At 33.4% G+C, this 17,640-nt stretch overlaps 1 protein-coding gene across 2 annotated transcripts in view; it reads right to left on the bottom strand.

Annotated features, from left to right (window-relative positions):
* dpr18 (defective proboscis extension response 18) overlaps window positions 1-17,640 on the bottom strand; it is a 172,463-nt gene that overhangs the window by 137,182 nt on the left and 17,641 nt on the right. Inside the window, exons 2-3 of one of the 2 annotated variants that reach the window (XM_089644368.1) lie at window positions 8,528-8,568; window positions 8,172-8,410 (exon numbers count right to left, since the gene is read on the bottom strand). In XM_089644368.1, the coding sequence (XP_089500494.1) occupies window positions 8,172-8,229 (58 nt within the window). In that variant the 5' untranslated portion in view covers window positions 8,230-8,410; window positions 8,528-8,568. The remainder of the gene's footprint in view (window positions 1-8,171; window positions 8,411-8,527; window positions 8,569-17,640) is intronic. The other variant, XM_089644361.1, reaches the window with a different exon arrangement.

The raw sequence follows: 17,640 nt of genomic DNA, 5'->3' as shown, positions 1-17,640 counted from the left end.
GTCTTATTTAAGATTTGTGATGATAAATTTTTTCCGATATTACAAAAATATTCATTTATATGATTGGTCACAGTGTCAGGGTCGTCTTTTAGGGAGGTTTCTAGTCCGTTGATATTTAATTTATTGATTGGTGGTATTGATTGGTTAGTGTCAGATATTTCTTTAATAATTTGCCAAATTTTTTTATTTTTATTGGCGGCTCTGAACAATTTTTGTTTATAAAAGTTTTCTTTAGTGATTTTAATGAGATTGTTACATATGTTTCTGTATTTTTTATAAAATATTTGAGCTTGTGTATCTGGATTTTTAAATAAATTTTTGTGGAGCTTGTCCCGTTTTTTAATTAATACAAAAATTAGGCCATCTGTGATCCATGGTTTCAGTTTTTTATTATTTAAGTTATTCAAAGGGGATTCAACTGTAACAGCCTCAATATGTTTCAATAGTGTTTCAGAAAATGTATTAAATGCAACATTTACGTCTGACGAATTAAGGGTAGAGAGCCAATTTTCCAATTTAATTTTGGAGGTGAATTCCTCGAAATTGATCTTAGTCTTTATTATATTTTCACATGAGGAAATGGAAATGGATTTTTTATTCATGAGGCCAATTACTATTGAGAAGTGGTCAGTTATGGTTGATTGACATACAATTCCTTCCGCATTTTTTTTGTTCTTAGGAATATGTGGTCAATACATGATTTAGTCATGTCGGTTACTCTAGTTAGGGCATTAATGTGAGAAACAAGCCCGTGCTGAGTCATCAGGTTTATATAATCGAGTGTCTGTATTGACATGGGCTTGAGTAAGTCTATGTTAATGTCACCGATTACCATTAGTTCTTCATTTGATGTACAGTTCAATAAGGCCACGTCTAAAGATTTTAGGAAGGTTGAAATATTTTGTTGTTTAGGTGACCTGTATAGTGCAAGAATGGTGGTTTGGTTTATTTTAATTTTAAGGCAGTTGGCATTTTCGATGGATAGTTCAGATATAGTCGGGTCTAACTCGGTTTTAACATAGACGATTACTCCATCCGACTGTGTCTTGTTATTTAGTGTATTGGAAACTGTAAATCCTGCAATTTGTTTGTGAGTGTAATTTGATTTGATCCAAAATTCAGTTAAAATTATTATGTCAAACATATTATTCAAACCGGCGAGCGTTAAAAGTAGATTATTAAAGTTTTTATCTATGCTGCGAATGTTTGTAGAAAGTAATTTTAATCGTGTATATGGCTTTAATATATCTATACAATTTGATGCAACATTAGTTTCAGAGGTTATTATGTTACCATGGTTTTCGATTTGTATATTAATATCACTCATTTTTTATGACAAAAATTGTATTCTTATTTTTTTGTATGGTGATAATATTGAACAATACAATATGAAATAAGACATTTTTAAGGTTATTATGATAGAAGCAGAGGAATCTAGTTCGGAGTGTAAGAATTTATATTGAGTACACATATAATTATTATTGCTATGACTCATATAAAAAGTTGCCAGGAAAGTAGTGATAATTAGATTATACACTTGATTCTCAAAAGATATTAAAAGACTTGAGATTGGAATAAGGATGGTAGTAATTGTGTGTGTTTCAGAATGGTTTAGCTGTCAGATAAGATATTTAATACATATTTTAGTTGTTTTTATGATAGAGCTAGGAGAGCAATAATTAGAATAGTTAGTATATTGATGGAAATATTTAAAGTAAATATACTTCAATTTCTTTTTGTTAAAAGTTACAAAAAAAAAAATTGTTGGTGATAAGTAGAGCACTAGTGATGTTATATATACTAATTACAACATAAGTAAGCTGGATGATAATATGTTTTATATTGGTTAGATATAGTTTTTCTGTAAGAATGGGATTACATAATATAAACTCACTAATTGTGTTAAAAATGGATGAGCTTGATAGATTAAAGAAAAATACATTATATCTCATGTAGGGTATCCTGGTGGTGGTGTGATTCATAAAACAAAAACAAAAAACAATCGATTTAAATAATAATAATACTAAGAAGAAGGAGAGTACACTATTTTGAGAATGTGTTAGTTTGTCGAAATTCGTGGTATGGCTCATGAAAGAATCAGAGAAAAAAGTTATGTTTACAGAATTAACAATATTAAAATATTATATAAACAATATACTGAATAATAGTAAGGTAAATATTTTTGTTTTTGTTGGACCTAGTTTGGTGAGGAAAATAATTTATCATCGAGGATGCAACTAAATTAACAAGCGAAACATACCACAATGCGAATGAAAAGATGCATCTGATTTTGCAATAAGATTTTTTATGAGTTTTAAATGCTATTGGAATGTCTTTATGTATTTTCGCAATAGATGAGATATATATATATATATATATGTTCGAAAGCAATGTTATATAATATTAGAAGACATACTAATAGCCATTAGGGAAAGTAAGAATACACATTGAGTATAATAGAATATCGGGTAGAACCATTTTATAATACAATCATGAATGTCTGGTATAATTTTTTTTTTTTTTTTTTTTTATAGTTAATACCTCACAAGAGTCCCAACTGCTCCCGTCTGGAGCCAGTGAGACTATGGCATCCCCAATTGGGGGATGTTGTGAGGCTGAAGGTAAGTGGGGAAGGGAAAGAGGAAGGTGGGGAAGTACCTGGCTATTCAGATCTAGTCACTAAACACGGCTAAAGCCATTTGGAGCAACTTTTCAATTCTGAATGGTGGTCTTACACCAGGGCGATACTGGTAGTATCTTCCACTCTGGAACGTGCCGCAAATATACTATATATTATTTTAATTAATTAATTGTGAAATAACACAAATTAATCAAATAAAATTTATTTGCGCACGCCGGGTTCGAACCCGCGACCTTCGGAATGGCAGTCCAATGCGTTACCACTGGACTATGCCGGCCGTCAAGTGATATAGCAGTATAGTACCTTGTATCGCCAGTCACAGTAATTGTCGTTTGACACGGTCCAGATCAGCAATATTATTTATAGAAATTATCTTGAAAGTATCCGTTTGTCTCAAAAGAATGCGCCCTCCGGTGGACCAAGAGTGTTTGTAATTATTGTCTCTGGCAAATTTGTGTTGTCTCTGGCAAAAAGTGCTCAGGGTGTTTTGATTTTATTTCCCGAATTTCTCACCAGTGCGAGGAGGGAACACAATGATGCAGTTTTTCTGAACTCCGTTCTAATTCCCGTAAACAAGACGTCGTTGAAGCAGAAAAATTCAGATAGAACAAGAAGTGACGTGTTGTACTTAGTTTACTCGGGCAAGTTCCATCGACCAGATAAAGAATTTACGGCGTACCAGCATGGTAATTGACCCTAAACCAATTTCAATTTGGTTCACGTATATATTCATGCAAAAGCACGTGCAGTATTTAGATCGCATTGTGAAAAGCATTTTCCCTTTTGTTGGTCTCCATAAATGGAGCTGATTAACCTCCCAGGCGTGCTAAGCGAGTTAATTTTTTTCAATAACAAAAATAATTCAGTGAGTTTATTTAAAAAAAAAAATAAAATTAATAAATGTTATTTAAATACAAAAAAATATATATTCCTCACAGATAGTTTGAGGCCAGCGTATCAACAAATTGAAAAATTAAGAATATTACATTTTTTGTAGTAAAATTTTCTAATGTCATTCTACCCACTGATCACAATGTCATATATTCAAATTACGACACGATAGTTGACTGTCACTCACCTTTTTAATTATAATGCATATTTGGGGATCAATGGTGAGGCACGAAAAAAAAGCATGTGGTGAAGGTCACTGTGTTTATTGAGTCAGTTGCCGTGATAAGGAGATGATGTAGGACAGATGTAGAACATTCCGGTTGCTGCGACGATGTGCTGGTCAGGCGCGGGTCAGTGAGTCGACGCCGGGCGCTGGTGACCGGGACTTGATGACTGTCAAGCACTGGCTATCTGGGGAATCAATACTCCAGTGCTGACGGAGGCCGAAGGTGCGGCGGACCTTGTAGACAGTTGAACGGGAGCGGCGTAGACCAGTGAGGATGCTGCGTATCCTCGTAGTAGTCATGGTGGTGTGGAAGAAGCGATGGTCAGAGACACTGGTACCAAGGCGCTTGTAATCCGAGTAGCGCTTTCCAGGGACGGCGATCTGGACAAAGCGCTGATGATGATGATGTCCCGATGGAGTCCATGATGGTACGGGCGAAGGCGAGTACGTTGTCCTTCGCGCTAGTAAGAGGAGCGCGGGTGATCACTCGTTGAGCCTCGTTGACTGACGGCTGATAGATAACTGGCCGACGGCAACAGTATGTAAATGGATGGCAACTAAATCCTAGGCACTCGTACAGTCTGTGTATTTCACGAAGTTTCGACGGCGCGGCAATTATGCCTAGGCGGTAGACTCGAACCTTCTGGCGAGTTCTCGTAATGTGAAAGACGGACTTGTCTTGGACAAAAATATTATTGTCCTCAATAGACAAGTAGGTGCTTGTTGTACGTAGGTTGCTCTGTTTTGATTTTGACTTCGAGTACGTACCTAAGTAGCAAGTAGCAAGTACGTAGCGTCGAGCTGCTTATTATCAATGAATTAATCTCACAGACATAGGAATTAATAGACGAGAAGATAAAGGCGAGGGGTAAAATCAACTGTTGAAGAACGAAGGGAGTGAAGATGACTGTGATTCGTCAATAAATCAATCTGACAGTAAATAGGCATCTCGCATTATAATATCACCATTTACTTCTTAAAAGTAAAATCTGCTTTGAATGAATAGACATTTTTACATGGGAGCGCAAATTACTCGCAACGTTATGAACAAATTTGCGAAGTCCAAATTCGGCAAAGTAAGGCAGCTTCTATATTCAGAGTCGTAGTTAGTTTCAGAGTATTTAGTTAAGACACTTTTATAAATGTTCATAATTTACTTCCCAGCAACCAACCAGCTTTGTGTTTCGCGTCCAGACGTTTCTCGATGTGATAGTAACAACTGATTCATATTATACGATGTGAATATGCTTAAAATAAAATAAAATAATGCTTATATATCGAATGTAATACGACAATTGGGTTTATTCTCTTTTTTCGCATCTATTTTTACCAGTTTTCATAGTACAAGTAAACATTTTGCCGTGTTATTTCGTAAAATGAACCGATGATGCCTCGACCATAGTTCGCACAAGAATGATGACGTCACGTTTTCAAATATCACTTGAGGCCGTACGCGAGCCCAGCCGGCTCAATGGAACCGGTATGGGGAGTGGGGATAATACGCTTTTAATCACTTAGGGCAGGTCTACTAATATTCATATGTCTATGATTAATCTGGATTCTTCTGCTACACATATAACGAGAGAATGAATCTTATTATGATCAGCATTCGTGGGACATGCTGAAACTGTTTTTTTTATTAGGGGAGGAGGATGGATTCAACGCTTTTGATAAATGAAAGAATGTCTTCAAGAATAAAGTTAAATAAGTAATCATCTCCAACTAAATTAAGATACAAAAGTTTAAATAAATTTAGAATATTTAATACATTAAACATAGAAAGAATAAGAATTACTTCATTCTTTCCAAAACTCTGATCCGCCCCCAAGGTAGTCATCATGACGGAACTCTCATAAATTACACCGACGATGGTCACCGGCAAGTGGTCGACCAGCTCACAAAAATATCTTGACTTCTGGTCACCGATAAGTGGACGACCAGCTCACAAAAATATCTTGACTTCTGGTCACCGATAAGTGGACGACCAGCTCACAAAAATATCTTGACTTCTGGTCACCGATAAGTGGACGACCAGCTCACAAAAATATCTTGACTTCTAGTCACCGATAAGTGGACGACCAGCTAACAAAAATATCTTGACTTCTGGTCACCGATAAGTGGACGACCAGCTCACAAAAATATCTTGACTTCTGGTCACCGATAAGTGGACGACCAGCTCACAAAGAAGATCTCGACTGCTGGTCACCAACAGGTGGACGACCAGCTCCCAAAATTTACCGCGCACCATCTCGGACGAAAAATAATCAAAAACATAACAAAAACGGGCTTTTCAATATATAATATACAATATTATAACATTTCGATGGAAAGTTCGGATGTACTGTATATTTGTCAGTTTTTAAACTAACCGCCCACCTTCAGTCAAAATAATCCAATTTGATTAAGCATATTGCGGTTCCAGCCCAAAGGCGGATACCAAATAAACTATTGACGGTAAAGGGGATATTAGATAACAGATTAACTATTGACCTGAACAGGGTAACGAATTTTCGATTCCAGCTTTAAAAAAGCTGATCAATTTAGGTTTAATACTGTGCTTATTCCTTATAACGCAGCTGATCTGAAAAATAAGCTAAATATTACAAATATTTCAAACAATCTGTAACTAACATGTCAATTATAAATGTCTATTTTTTCTGGAATCAGATTGGTATGCTCGAATGCATAAGATGTTGATCATATTAAATCTATCTCCAGATTCGTGGTACCTCGAGGTCATGTTTTTGACAATCATCATCACGAACCACTTGTTTTCAAAAATTGATGTACCTACATATTAAGTGATTTTATTGAAGTCGTTTTTTTTCGAGAAAATGATTGAATTCCAATATTCGATATTCGAGCTTAACTTTCCTACAAGGTTTGAATTACTTAAGAGACTAATTCATGTAATTAAAATGTTTTAAAGTCAAAATTATAAATTTGAAAAATAAGCATGGTGGTTAAAAATGGTCTGCAATAAATATTATAATCAATACATTTTCAGATAAGAACAGTGTGTAAAAAAACTATGGCTACGATTTTATAAGTACCCAGCCATCTCTAGAGTATTTACATAATACGTATATCGGTGCACTTAATTTCAGATAGAGTTGCTAGTATTTATCAAACGGGAAGACAATATAGTAAGAAAAAACTATTATAAAGTAATAACCACATACAAATTTCTTTGTTTCATCAACGTTGGTTATTGACACGAGCTGGCAATATAGATTGAACGCTATTTTATATTTTACGCTAAGCAAGTTTCAGTCAGTCTGGTACTATTTTAATTTGAAACAAATAGTCTGGAAACATTTGTAATTAGTCGTTTATTTTCAAAGTCATAGCAAATTTAAAAAAACATCAAAGTAAATAGAATGACGTTGTATTTCTCATTTTATTTTCACTAGATTTCAGCTTTCTCCCAACAGAAACTCAACGGCGATCAGTTGCCAGAATATCATGTTTATATTCCAGAAACACGCAAAACTGCAGCTTATGTAACCTTACATACTCTGTTCACCGGGATTCATGAAGACCAATCTATAAAAATCTCAAACCTCTGACAGTGACGGATATATATAATGGAGTTTTGCCTGTTAGTTTGATCATCTCCAGAAAAGTTCCCACAAAAAAACTCAACACATAAACACGCTACAACGTTCACAGAAAACTTATCAATCCCAAAAGCAAACACAACTATATTTCAAAAAAGACCACTCTACATGGCCATTAGTATATAACAACCTTCCACGTAGCATCAAACAAATAACCGACATACTTAAATTTAAATCATCACTAAAAACATTTCTTTTAAACAAATGTCACTTTAATGTCACCTTAAATGAATACCTTACATAAATTAAATACCTCTATTTTTTATTTTTTTATTTACATACATTTGTTAACATGTAATTGTTGGGTTATGTAATATGATGTGTATTTGTTGGATTAGCAGGAAAAAATAGGATGTAACCTTTAAGCTATAACCTTTGTCCTCTTTTTTTGCAGTGAATATTTTTTTGAATTAAATTTTTTTAAATTTTGATTGGTATAAAATAACTTGGAATCTATATTGTCAACATCGGCAATACTAAAAACGTCGATAATTCATAAAATAATATAACGTAGGTGTATTAAAAAATATATGATTCATATCAACCTTTTTGTTACCATGTTTTGAGAATAAGTACGTTCAAATGACGAAATGCTGGCACGCATTTTATTCATCAAAAAGTGTACTTAATATGCATTTTACGAGACCGACAATGAGACACATTCTGAGATGATACAAATAATTAAGCCTGTTCAATGTTCAATTAAAACGCCTGTAGACGTGCCCTTCAAACTCATTAATTACCTGGAACAAGTTAAGTATTACTGGAAGAAGTAAAATTATTGTGAACTTACCTATGGAGGGCAGGACCAGGCAGAAGACTGCCAAACAAAGCAGTTTCTCTGGACTCATGTTTTCTCACCTACATGGCCAATAGTGAGTGATCTTTTAAATCATTTACTAAATTAATCCTTTTCTTGATGGCACTTTTCACAAAAAACCCTTACTTTAAGTCACTTTACTGAAGTTTAATAGAACCAAAAAATCCTTCATTTTATTCTTATCACTTTTAAAATAATTATTTTGCCAGTCACTGAAAAACGTTGTCACATTTATGATTATTTATGGATTCAATATATATTATGATGTTATTTTTAGCAAATTTTTTAAAGCATATTTTTATTGTCTTACAATAATTAATTTTCATTACGGTATCATTTTAATTAGTTCACTGCTTAGTAGATGTTTATGCTGAAAATATTGCAAATATACATTGATAGATGTCAATTTATATCACTTTCTGCGTGAACAGCAATATGACATAATTTGGGGATTGAAATAATTTTCTAATTAACAATAAAGTTTCCCTAAGTAGGGTTATATTGTGGCTTAAGGCAAATAAGATGTTTTGAGTAGAAACAAAGCGGTGTCAAAATAACTAGTAATGGATCTACCTACATAACATAATGCATAAAATATGACTACTCCCACCAGTTTCCTCTGAACGCTTTTACATGCCTAAATATTCTAACAATTTATTTATTTTACAGTCGACAAAAGTACGTCTTTAAAACTGCCATCTTCTGATGCACAGTCAAATGCACATTGCCAAGCAACGTTGCTAGGTTAAAATCTGTTTTAACTACTCAGTCACTAAAATGTGTTTTTAGTAGTATTTCAAAACATAACTTCAGTAACAAAATTATAATTTATTTTAATTTTTCTTATTTTTATTGAAGATATAAAAGAAAAACTAACAACCAACGTAGAGTTCTACAAATTAAGCTTATTAGCAATAAATAAAGTATTTATTTAATTCACTCACAAAAGTATTCATTTGAATTATTTAGAGTGCTCAGAAAAATTGGATGTTTCGTACATACGGCTCCGCGTCGAGAGCTTTATATAATATTATTTCATAATCATTTTCAATAATTAAAATTAAATAATACCGGACATGGAGAACGTGGGTAGGGAGTTTGAATATGTTCACTATAAAGTAGTTCTTTGGTGGCAAAATATGTCGTATTATTTTTTTACTTTAAATAATGACATAAGGAGCGTGTGCCAAGACTGAGTTGTGTGACTGAGCCTGAAATATTTTTCCACTTAACACTAAAAAGAACGGGCGCGGCACGGTACAATATAAAGGCTGATAGCACGTGAGTGTAAAATGGTGTAATTTTTAGTAAAATAACAAAACAAATAAAATCTTCTAGATTTTTCAATTTAATTATATGCATATTTAGACGCATTTTCTGTTGTTGTTATTAATAATATCCGATTCACTCTACGCAAACGGGTTAGGTACGTGACATTATAGTATATTTTAAATTCATTGTAAAGTCGATCGAGTATTTCTTGATAAATTTTCAACTTTTTATATCCATCTAGAGTTTCTTTTAATTGTATATTTTCTGATTTCACTGTTTATAATTAACTTTATATGGTATATTTTATACCGTCGACATTAAAATAAATATATACGGATTTCTTAATTCATTTTATTATTAACGTCATCCACAATAATTGGAGTATACTGTAAGACTGAGGATACTGAGTAGAGGAAGGTAGTAGGGGAGAGGATGGTGGGGAAGTTTCTGATTATTCAGATCTGGTCGTCCTGCGAAATGAGATCGGTATGTTGCATTCTAACTTGGCTCGATATCCCTACCTGTCACATTGAATACATCATATAAATGAAAAAAAAACAGATGACTACAATGAATTAATACTAAGCAAAAAAATTCTCATTAGAACACTCAGCCGTAATAGCTACGGTCTCTCTGCCGTCAAAGCACCAAAAATATGTTTGCTGTGACTTAGAAACAATAGCGCGTGTTGATTTTACGTTCATGGCGCTATTTAAAAAAAAGGCATGTCTTTGCCTATCACAGGTGACATATAGATGTTACCTATATAAAAACACATGCGTATTCTAATGCAATGCTGTGTCAAAATTTCAAAGCAATCGGGGAAGATATTTCGGAGATTTAAGATTTTGAACAAACAAACATTTTCATTTTTATTTATATAGATATCAGATAGATATATCGTGGTTCAGTTTGTAACAAAACATCGGAAATTAATGGATTTGTGATAAGCACATTATTGAAAACGAAATACGAGTAGTAATAACAAAATAACTTTTTGTTATGTAGGTAAAAAAATCTATTTATTAAACATTACATAATGAAGCAAGGAGTGTAAGCCGAGACAGATTTGTGTGACGGTCTATTCTATGCCTACCCATGCGGGGAATGGGCGTGCTGTTTATTTACTTAGCAAAAGAAAATGATAACCACTTTTTTGTTGTTCTTCAGAACAACTTTTCTGTTCGGTTTTAGGTTGAGACTAAGAAGGGGATGAATATTAAATATTGAAAGATTAAAATAATATTTTTAAATATTACGTCAGTGGGTACTTAATATTTCTTTGAAGTCTAACATACTACTAAAAGCACGGTTTGAGCTATTACTTTTTTGAATATTCTTATTTAAATGGTTAAGAACAAATTTACTTACTTAAATTAAGTTACTGTGTTTTTTGTCGTTAATATATTTAAAAAGTTTAGCTAGTATTTTGAGTTTGATGAGGTATTTTTTGAACTGTTCCTACTGAGCATTTTAATATGAACTTTTTAGTGCAGATATTTAGCAAGTTCTTCGACGGTTTGTCTTGCCCTAAAAAAAACTTTTATTGTCGAAAAAATGTGAGAAATGATTTGTTTGGACTAGAAAGCCTGAACGTTGATTTCCCGAATGCCTATATATCCAGAGATTTAAATAAATTTCAAGAGATCTCTCAAAACCTTGGAGAAGCTTAAATAAAGCATACAAAGTAGTCATTAGGAACGAAGGGAACATTTAAGTTTTTCAGAGAACCGAGAGCTGGAAAACGAGAGAATGTTTGATGTTAATTTAGAAAATTAATTAAGGATTCAAATTCTGCGATACACTCGGTTTCGAAAAAAAGATTTTGAAATATTATTAAATATTCAAATGTTTTAATCATCGTGCTGAATTGTTATACGCTAACCAAATTTAGAAAGAGCCGAGGGATTTAGAGCTATCGGTAAGTAAAATAGAAAGGTTTTACAATTTTCATGGTATACTTTCAAAATGTGTTGACATAAAAGTGATGAAAAAATGGGAAATATCGCATACGGTTTTGTTTCACAAGTTAATGTTTTTTTAGAAAAAAATGTCATACCTAGAGATTGTCTTATCAAAATTGATAGGTAAAGGATTGGTTCGAGCTATATTAAAATTGTCGATCATAGCAGTAGGTACACAAACCTGACTTGGAAACATGACATTCCGTCCATTTTTTAAAGCGAATAAGCTCGTGATGACAAATAATTATTTACGGTTTACGGTGACTGTGTATGTTAGAAATGAATATGATTAAAAAGTTATATCTCGTGCAAATAAAAGATGATTAATTTTTTTAAATACGTTTTCTAATAGGTATATGTTTTTTAATTTACCGTTTTTCTTTCAAACATTTGGTGATGACTGAAAGTCACACAGTATTTTGACGAAAATGTTTTTTAGTCTCATGTTTTGGCTTTCAGAGGGTTCGTTAGAAGCATTAACGTATAGTATGATGAACCAGGTATGTATGACTGCATAGTATATGTTTGATCTACAGTTATCACACACTACCGATCTTTCTGTAGTTGGTCTTAATGAAAAGTTCCGCCGGTATATTTTCGGCGAATAGAAGTACACTCAAAGAGTGTCGGTAAAATTAGAAGCCTGAACGTGCCGCGCTCTATAGGAAACATGAAAGTGGTAAAGAAAATGTGAAAGGGGACCTTAATTCATTGTAAAGTCGATCAAGTATTTTTGAAATATCGCTTGAATGGAAGATGTCGCTGGAAGCGTGCGCGTTTAAAAAGAATAACAAAAGGATTAAGAGAAGCGAAGGTGTGAGCTAAATTCATTGAATTGGAATAAATTGACATTAACCCCACGCTAGAGGCCCTGAAGAAAATAATTTTCTTCAGGGCCTATGTCATCTTTGGGGATGCAGGAGTAGGGTATTTTAAGGAAATGGAGGAGAGGAATTTCTGGTAAGGAAAAAGGTGTGAGCGGTAGGTAGGAACCCTGGGATCAGTGTGTCCAGGAGGGATGGACATATGAATCTATCTCTCTCCCGCAGCGGCGCAAGGCAATGATTCAAGACATCGATTGGAGAGGTCAAAGGGTTTCCCTAACCAGTCTCTCCTGGTCTGGCACCCCTCGCAGATTGTGAGCAGGTGCATCTTGAACATATCTCAACCAATGAACCCGGGCACTCCTGCTCACCCATATCAGAGGTGTTGATTATTCTATAAATGGTTTCCGGGGCGGCGGTACCCAAAAGCCTGCCTACCAAATTGTAACGCCAGAATCATGTTGGCATCCTGAACCCATTTAATTATTATCTTTGGTAATAAAATTTGAAAGCTCCTATCTACAGTGATAAACCATCTCAAAAATGTTACTGTGCAAAAATGAGGACCTCTAATAACCCACTCTAATCTAAAGATATTCTTACATTATTGCAAAGGGTTAAAATCAGATCGGCAAGATTTTTCTTCAATTTTTATTTTTTTTATTGATATGTAAGCATTATTTTTTGATAATGTGGTCCCCACTGGGTGCTTACCTGTGCCGTGCCCCCCATTGGGTAATTTGAAAGATTAACAAAAAAGTTAGCAACCTCAAAAAAATTAACTATGTAACACCTGAAAATTACAACATTTGGGGGAAACGTGGTTAGAAAGGTTCATGGCATGGCATGGCATCTAAGCATTCTAAGCTTTCTGAGCTATCATCTAAAGCATCCCGCCTTAACATAGTGATTCTAAACAATAAATTATTCTTTGAATCCTGTTGATGAAACCCTTGGTTTTGAAAGGTGGTGATAATTTGTATTAAAATAGTGGTGGAAAAAAATTGGCTCTTTCACTTGAGTTAAAATAACGCCACAACATAATTTTGCAATTATTAAAGAAATAAATTTAACGATCGTTAATTAAGTATCCCCACCTCTAAAATAGCAGTTCCACGTCCGGGTACGTGTGAATTAAGATATTTGTTTTGGGAAATGCGATTAGTAAAAACGGAGCGTTTCCTTTTCACGTTCCAGGAAATCCTGTCGTAATTCACGTTAGGAACGAAAAATTATTTAATTATCTTGTTAAAAAACGGGTATAAAAGTGTCAAGCCGCGGTACACAATCTCCTTCGCCAACCCTAGCGGTGACTTGCCAGGAAATTTCGTGGTTTAAGCTAGGGAACCACATAATGGGGGACATCAAGCGGTTTGGGGGTTGTTTTTGAGGAGTTCTGTACGTAGGAAACTAAATATATCTAAATTATTCACTTTTGTTTCTTTTCCTCTACAGTTTCCATGATTTTATTCATGAAGTTCTATTTAATAAACACTTATTTCAACTTTGTGTTAGGGTCTCTATAAAGACATTCTTAACACTTCTGCATAATGGTTACTATGATAAATAGATGTATTGTTTAACAATATAAAATAAAACCAATTTTTTAATGTTTTAGTGTTTTACAAGTTGAAGTTTTTTATTTAATTTTTTTTTTTACATTAACACTGGAAATTATTTTCCTCAGGACTTATGTCATCTCTGAGTTGCTTTCTGGATTGTCTTTTTGAGGAGAGGAAAAAGTGAACACAGGTCATGAAGAGACATATGTTGCAGGAGAGAGAAAGTAGTTACAGGAAACACTTTATGTTGTTACAAAGATTAAGTATTTTATTCACACAAAAAAATAAAAATGATTAAATTTTTACGGTCATTATCACATCCTTGGCACTTGGTTGAGTTACCGATTGATTAAATTTGAGAAAACAGTTTTTTTTATGTCACCCATAAATAATGCTGTGAAGAATTTGGACGTGGAAATGAAATAAAATGATTAATGCGGGAAATACAAATTAAAGTGAGGTTGAAAATGGGAAACATAGCATACATGATTTTAACGGACGTACCTGACAAATCTCCGGTGACATTTGTAGTCAGGTAATCTTTCACATTTCGTTAATGTTCACTCATGCGGTTAACTAAACAATCCCCCCCCCCCGACCCTAAATTTCAAATACCTACTGATTTTTAATAATATTTTTAAGTGAATTTTACAGGACCTAAATATCTTCAACATCTTTCTCCCAATAACCTCAGGACCCAGTGCTCCTGTTCTTAAAATAAGTCAATTTGGGATGCAGGTTTGGGTTCTACCTTTCCGGGAACCATTGATTGAATAACTGACACCTCAGCCATAAGTCACATCAAGTGGTTTGCATTGTTTGGTGATAAAGCAAGGGTGCATCGGGTAATGTGTGTTCAAGATTTGTCTGCCCACCAGCTACGTAGCTGAGGGAAATTATTTTCCTCAGGGCCTCCTGGACGGGGTTAGTGTTAAAAAATGTCTTGTATCTATGTCTCTTAATATCTTGTATGAAACTTGAAAAGAAAGTACCGAGTGAAACAAATTGTCTGAAAACAGTTAAAAATAACAATAATATTTTACGTTCAACGATATAATCACAAAAAGATGCTCAATTATTGATATTGTTAAGGTTATGACTGAATATTATTAGATAATAAGTTTAATCGTCAATTTCTCATTTGTTGGCGGAATAAGGTTTGGTCGTAATGCTTTAAAGTATTTAACAGTTTATGGGTGTTTCCCATACATAGATTTTTACCCAATTTAGCATGGAAAATATCATAAAAATTGAACGGTATATTCAGCCGCAATGACGGTTGAAAAACAGTGAGAGCATTTTATAAGGGGTGTTATTGCAGGTAGATGGCGCAGGGAATGTATTCCTCTCCTGAAATAAAACCCAATAATATGCAATAACATGGCGCGGCGCTCAAGCGTAACAATGGAGATAAGAACTACTTCCAGCGGTGGCTATAGGGGTCCAGAAGTGGATGGTCAATCGAAAAATAAATATACGAAATGTTAATACATATTGTTAATGCCTAGTGAATAGTATAGTAAGTCAATGAATGTAATTAACTTGCCTCTCATTTACTTAACTCACCTTTTTTTAAGCCGATAATACAATATTGTTTTTTAGGATAATTGAGCTTATTATTTATTCTTTTTCTTTTCTCATAAAAAGTTATTTCAATCGCTAACTTCAATTTCACTCCATTGTTTATCAGTTGAGTTAAAACGTAAAACAATGAGAATAAAAGTACGTATGCATTACTTTTATTATATGTATCATTTATAAATCCACTTAAAAAAATATATTTCTTTTCAGTTCATAATATTGTTTTTACTCTCTTTATTTTTGTAACATAAATTAATTGACACTTTATTTGAATACGTTTGTCACGATCCAATGAATTTTTCAATACTATTTCCACAGATTTGACATTTTAAATTATTTCGTAAAAAATTACGTCAACGATGATAAACGTTATTTCGCTATTGGCTATTATTTTATCGTTTATCACAAAAATACTTTCGACTGACATCTTTTGACATCTCCCTCTAATACCTTAATAATCCGAGGTCGTAGATATCTCTGTCGCACCACGGTCATTTTACATGATAGTGTTTACCTCCTTTATCTGTACAGCAAAGTGAAAGAAAGGAGATACTTTGGCGACAAACTTTAAAGTCAGGTATATATAATAGCTTCTAATTTGAACGCTAGATGGTATTGGAACACGCTATTACCGTACGAATCTGCAAGAATTTTAAAACTTAAGTAATAATCGGATGGTGTATTCAATACTTGTTTTTAAAAAATGTATTATGATGGAACATATTTTTGGAGGTCATTGATCAAATGACCCCATAGAAGAGCCGCCACTGGCTGCTCTCTGCTTGTTTCGGAAAAAGCTCACGAAGCAAACAAACCAAAATACCCATTCATTTTGAATCAGCTTCTACAGAAAAGAATTCCGATTTTATCACATTAGATTTTGAGAAAAAAGGTAACAATCGATGCTTTTAGAGAATGTGTTACAGTTTTTTCTTTCATATTATTTTGTAACCATACTAATATGATAGATAAGTATATAGGTGAAGTATATATATCAAATACTGGAGCCGGGTCACGTGAGAGTCTGTTTTTATGAGGCCATATGTTCATGTAAACAAAGGAAAGATTGTATTCCGAGAAAGACTTGTCTTGCAGTTCATCTTTTCTGCTTTCCCCTGCGTTGAAAAGGCTTGATGGTTAGATGGTTCTCCTAATTGTAGGCGTCAGTTTTTGTAGACGGTGAAATAATTGTAAGTTATAAAGTGATGATTAAAAAATTAATGGATTTATTTATTACCCACAAGTTTTGTAAAGATAAAAAATTTCAACCAACATTGTTATGAACAATGTTTTCAAGTGTTTTTCTTCAACGAAATGAGTACAGGACGTGGTAAATGAAATGACATGGTGATCATCACATCGCAAAAATGCTAACAAAATGCCTCCGTCGTAATGTTCATTTGAAGAGAAACTTTTGAATAAAAATCGTTTCTCACATGTGGATTCAGGCTGGCATCAGTGATATTGTTTTGCCAACAGTAAAACCGTGTTAAATACATTATTCTTCTAAAATATAATAAAACCACTATTTGGTATTTTCAGAATTTAACTTCGTATTGCGTAGGCATATAATGGCGTTTACTTATTTTATTTTTATCCTGCTATTGCGAAGGCAATAAAACGATTCCATTATTTTTGGTTTATTCGAGGATTTTTAATAAATATAACAGTTACTGAAATATTTCGACTGAATCGTTTTATTTCGTTATGTTTTCAGTATTATGAAAAGAAAAAAGCAATGCGATATGTCTATAATGTTTCTGAAAATGACCCAGTCCTGTGTAAACTGTGAAATATTAACAAAAAACTACCACGCATTATTTGATTTAAAATGACAGTAGTAAAATAAAACAATGGGCGGTAATTTAACCGTTTGTTCAATTTAGGGAAAAAATTAATGCCACGCATAGTAATTAAATGAATGAAGCATTTGTGATTCGCCCCATATTATTCATATACTACATTATTATAATGTTGACTGACAGGAAATCATTGTGTATTTTGTAATATTTAACATACTCTAAGTATTATTCATTTTGTTTTCGTTGGTTGTTCTCTTGTTTGTTGTTAATCTCTCTAAATAGGCATTCAAAAAGTTTCATTATTGGATTTAACGACCCTCCATTTTCGAATGAAATTCCAATATATTCATGCGAGGCTTAAATATTTCAAAACGATTTCAGCTTTACGGGCTTTACAACCACTTATTGGTATATCTGTGAGGTTTTATTTTATAACA

Source organism: Hesperophylax consimilis, chromosome 2 (genome assembly GCF_061612785.1).
Source record: "Hesperophylax consimilis isolate HC1 chromosome 2, BYU_Hcon_1.0, whole genome shotgun sequence".
NCBI lineage: Eukaryota > Metazoa > Arthropoda > Insecta > Trichoptera > Limnephilidae > Hesperophylax > Hesperophylax consimilis.
This window is presented reverse-complemented; position numbering and strand designations above follow the sequence as displayed.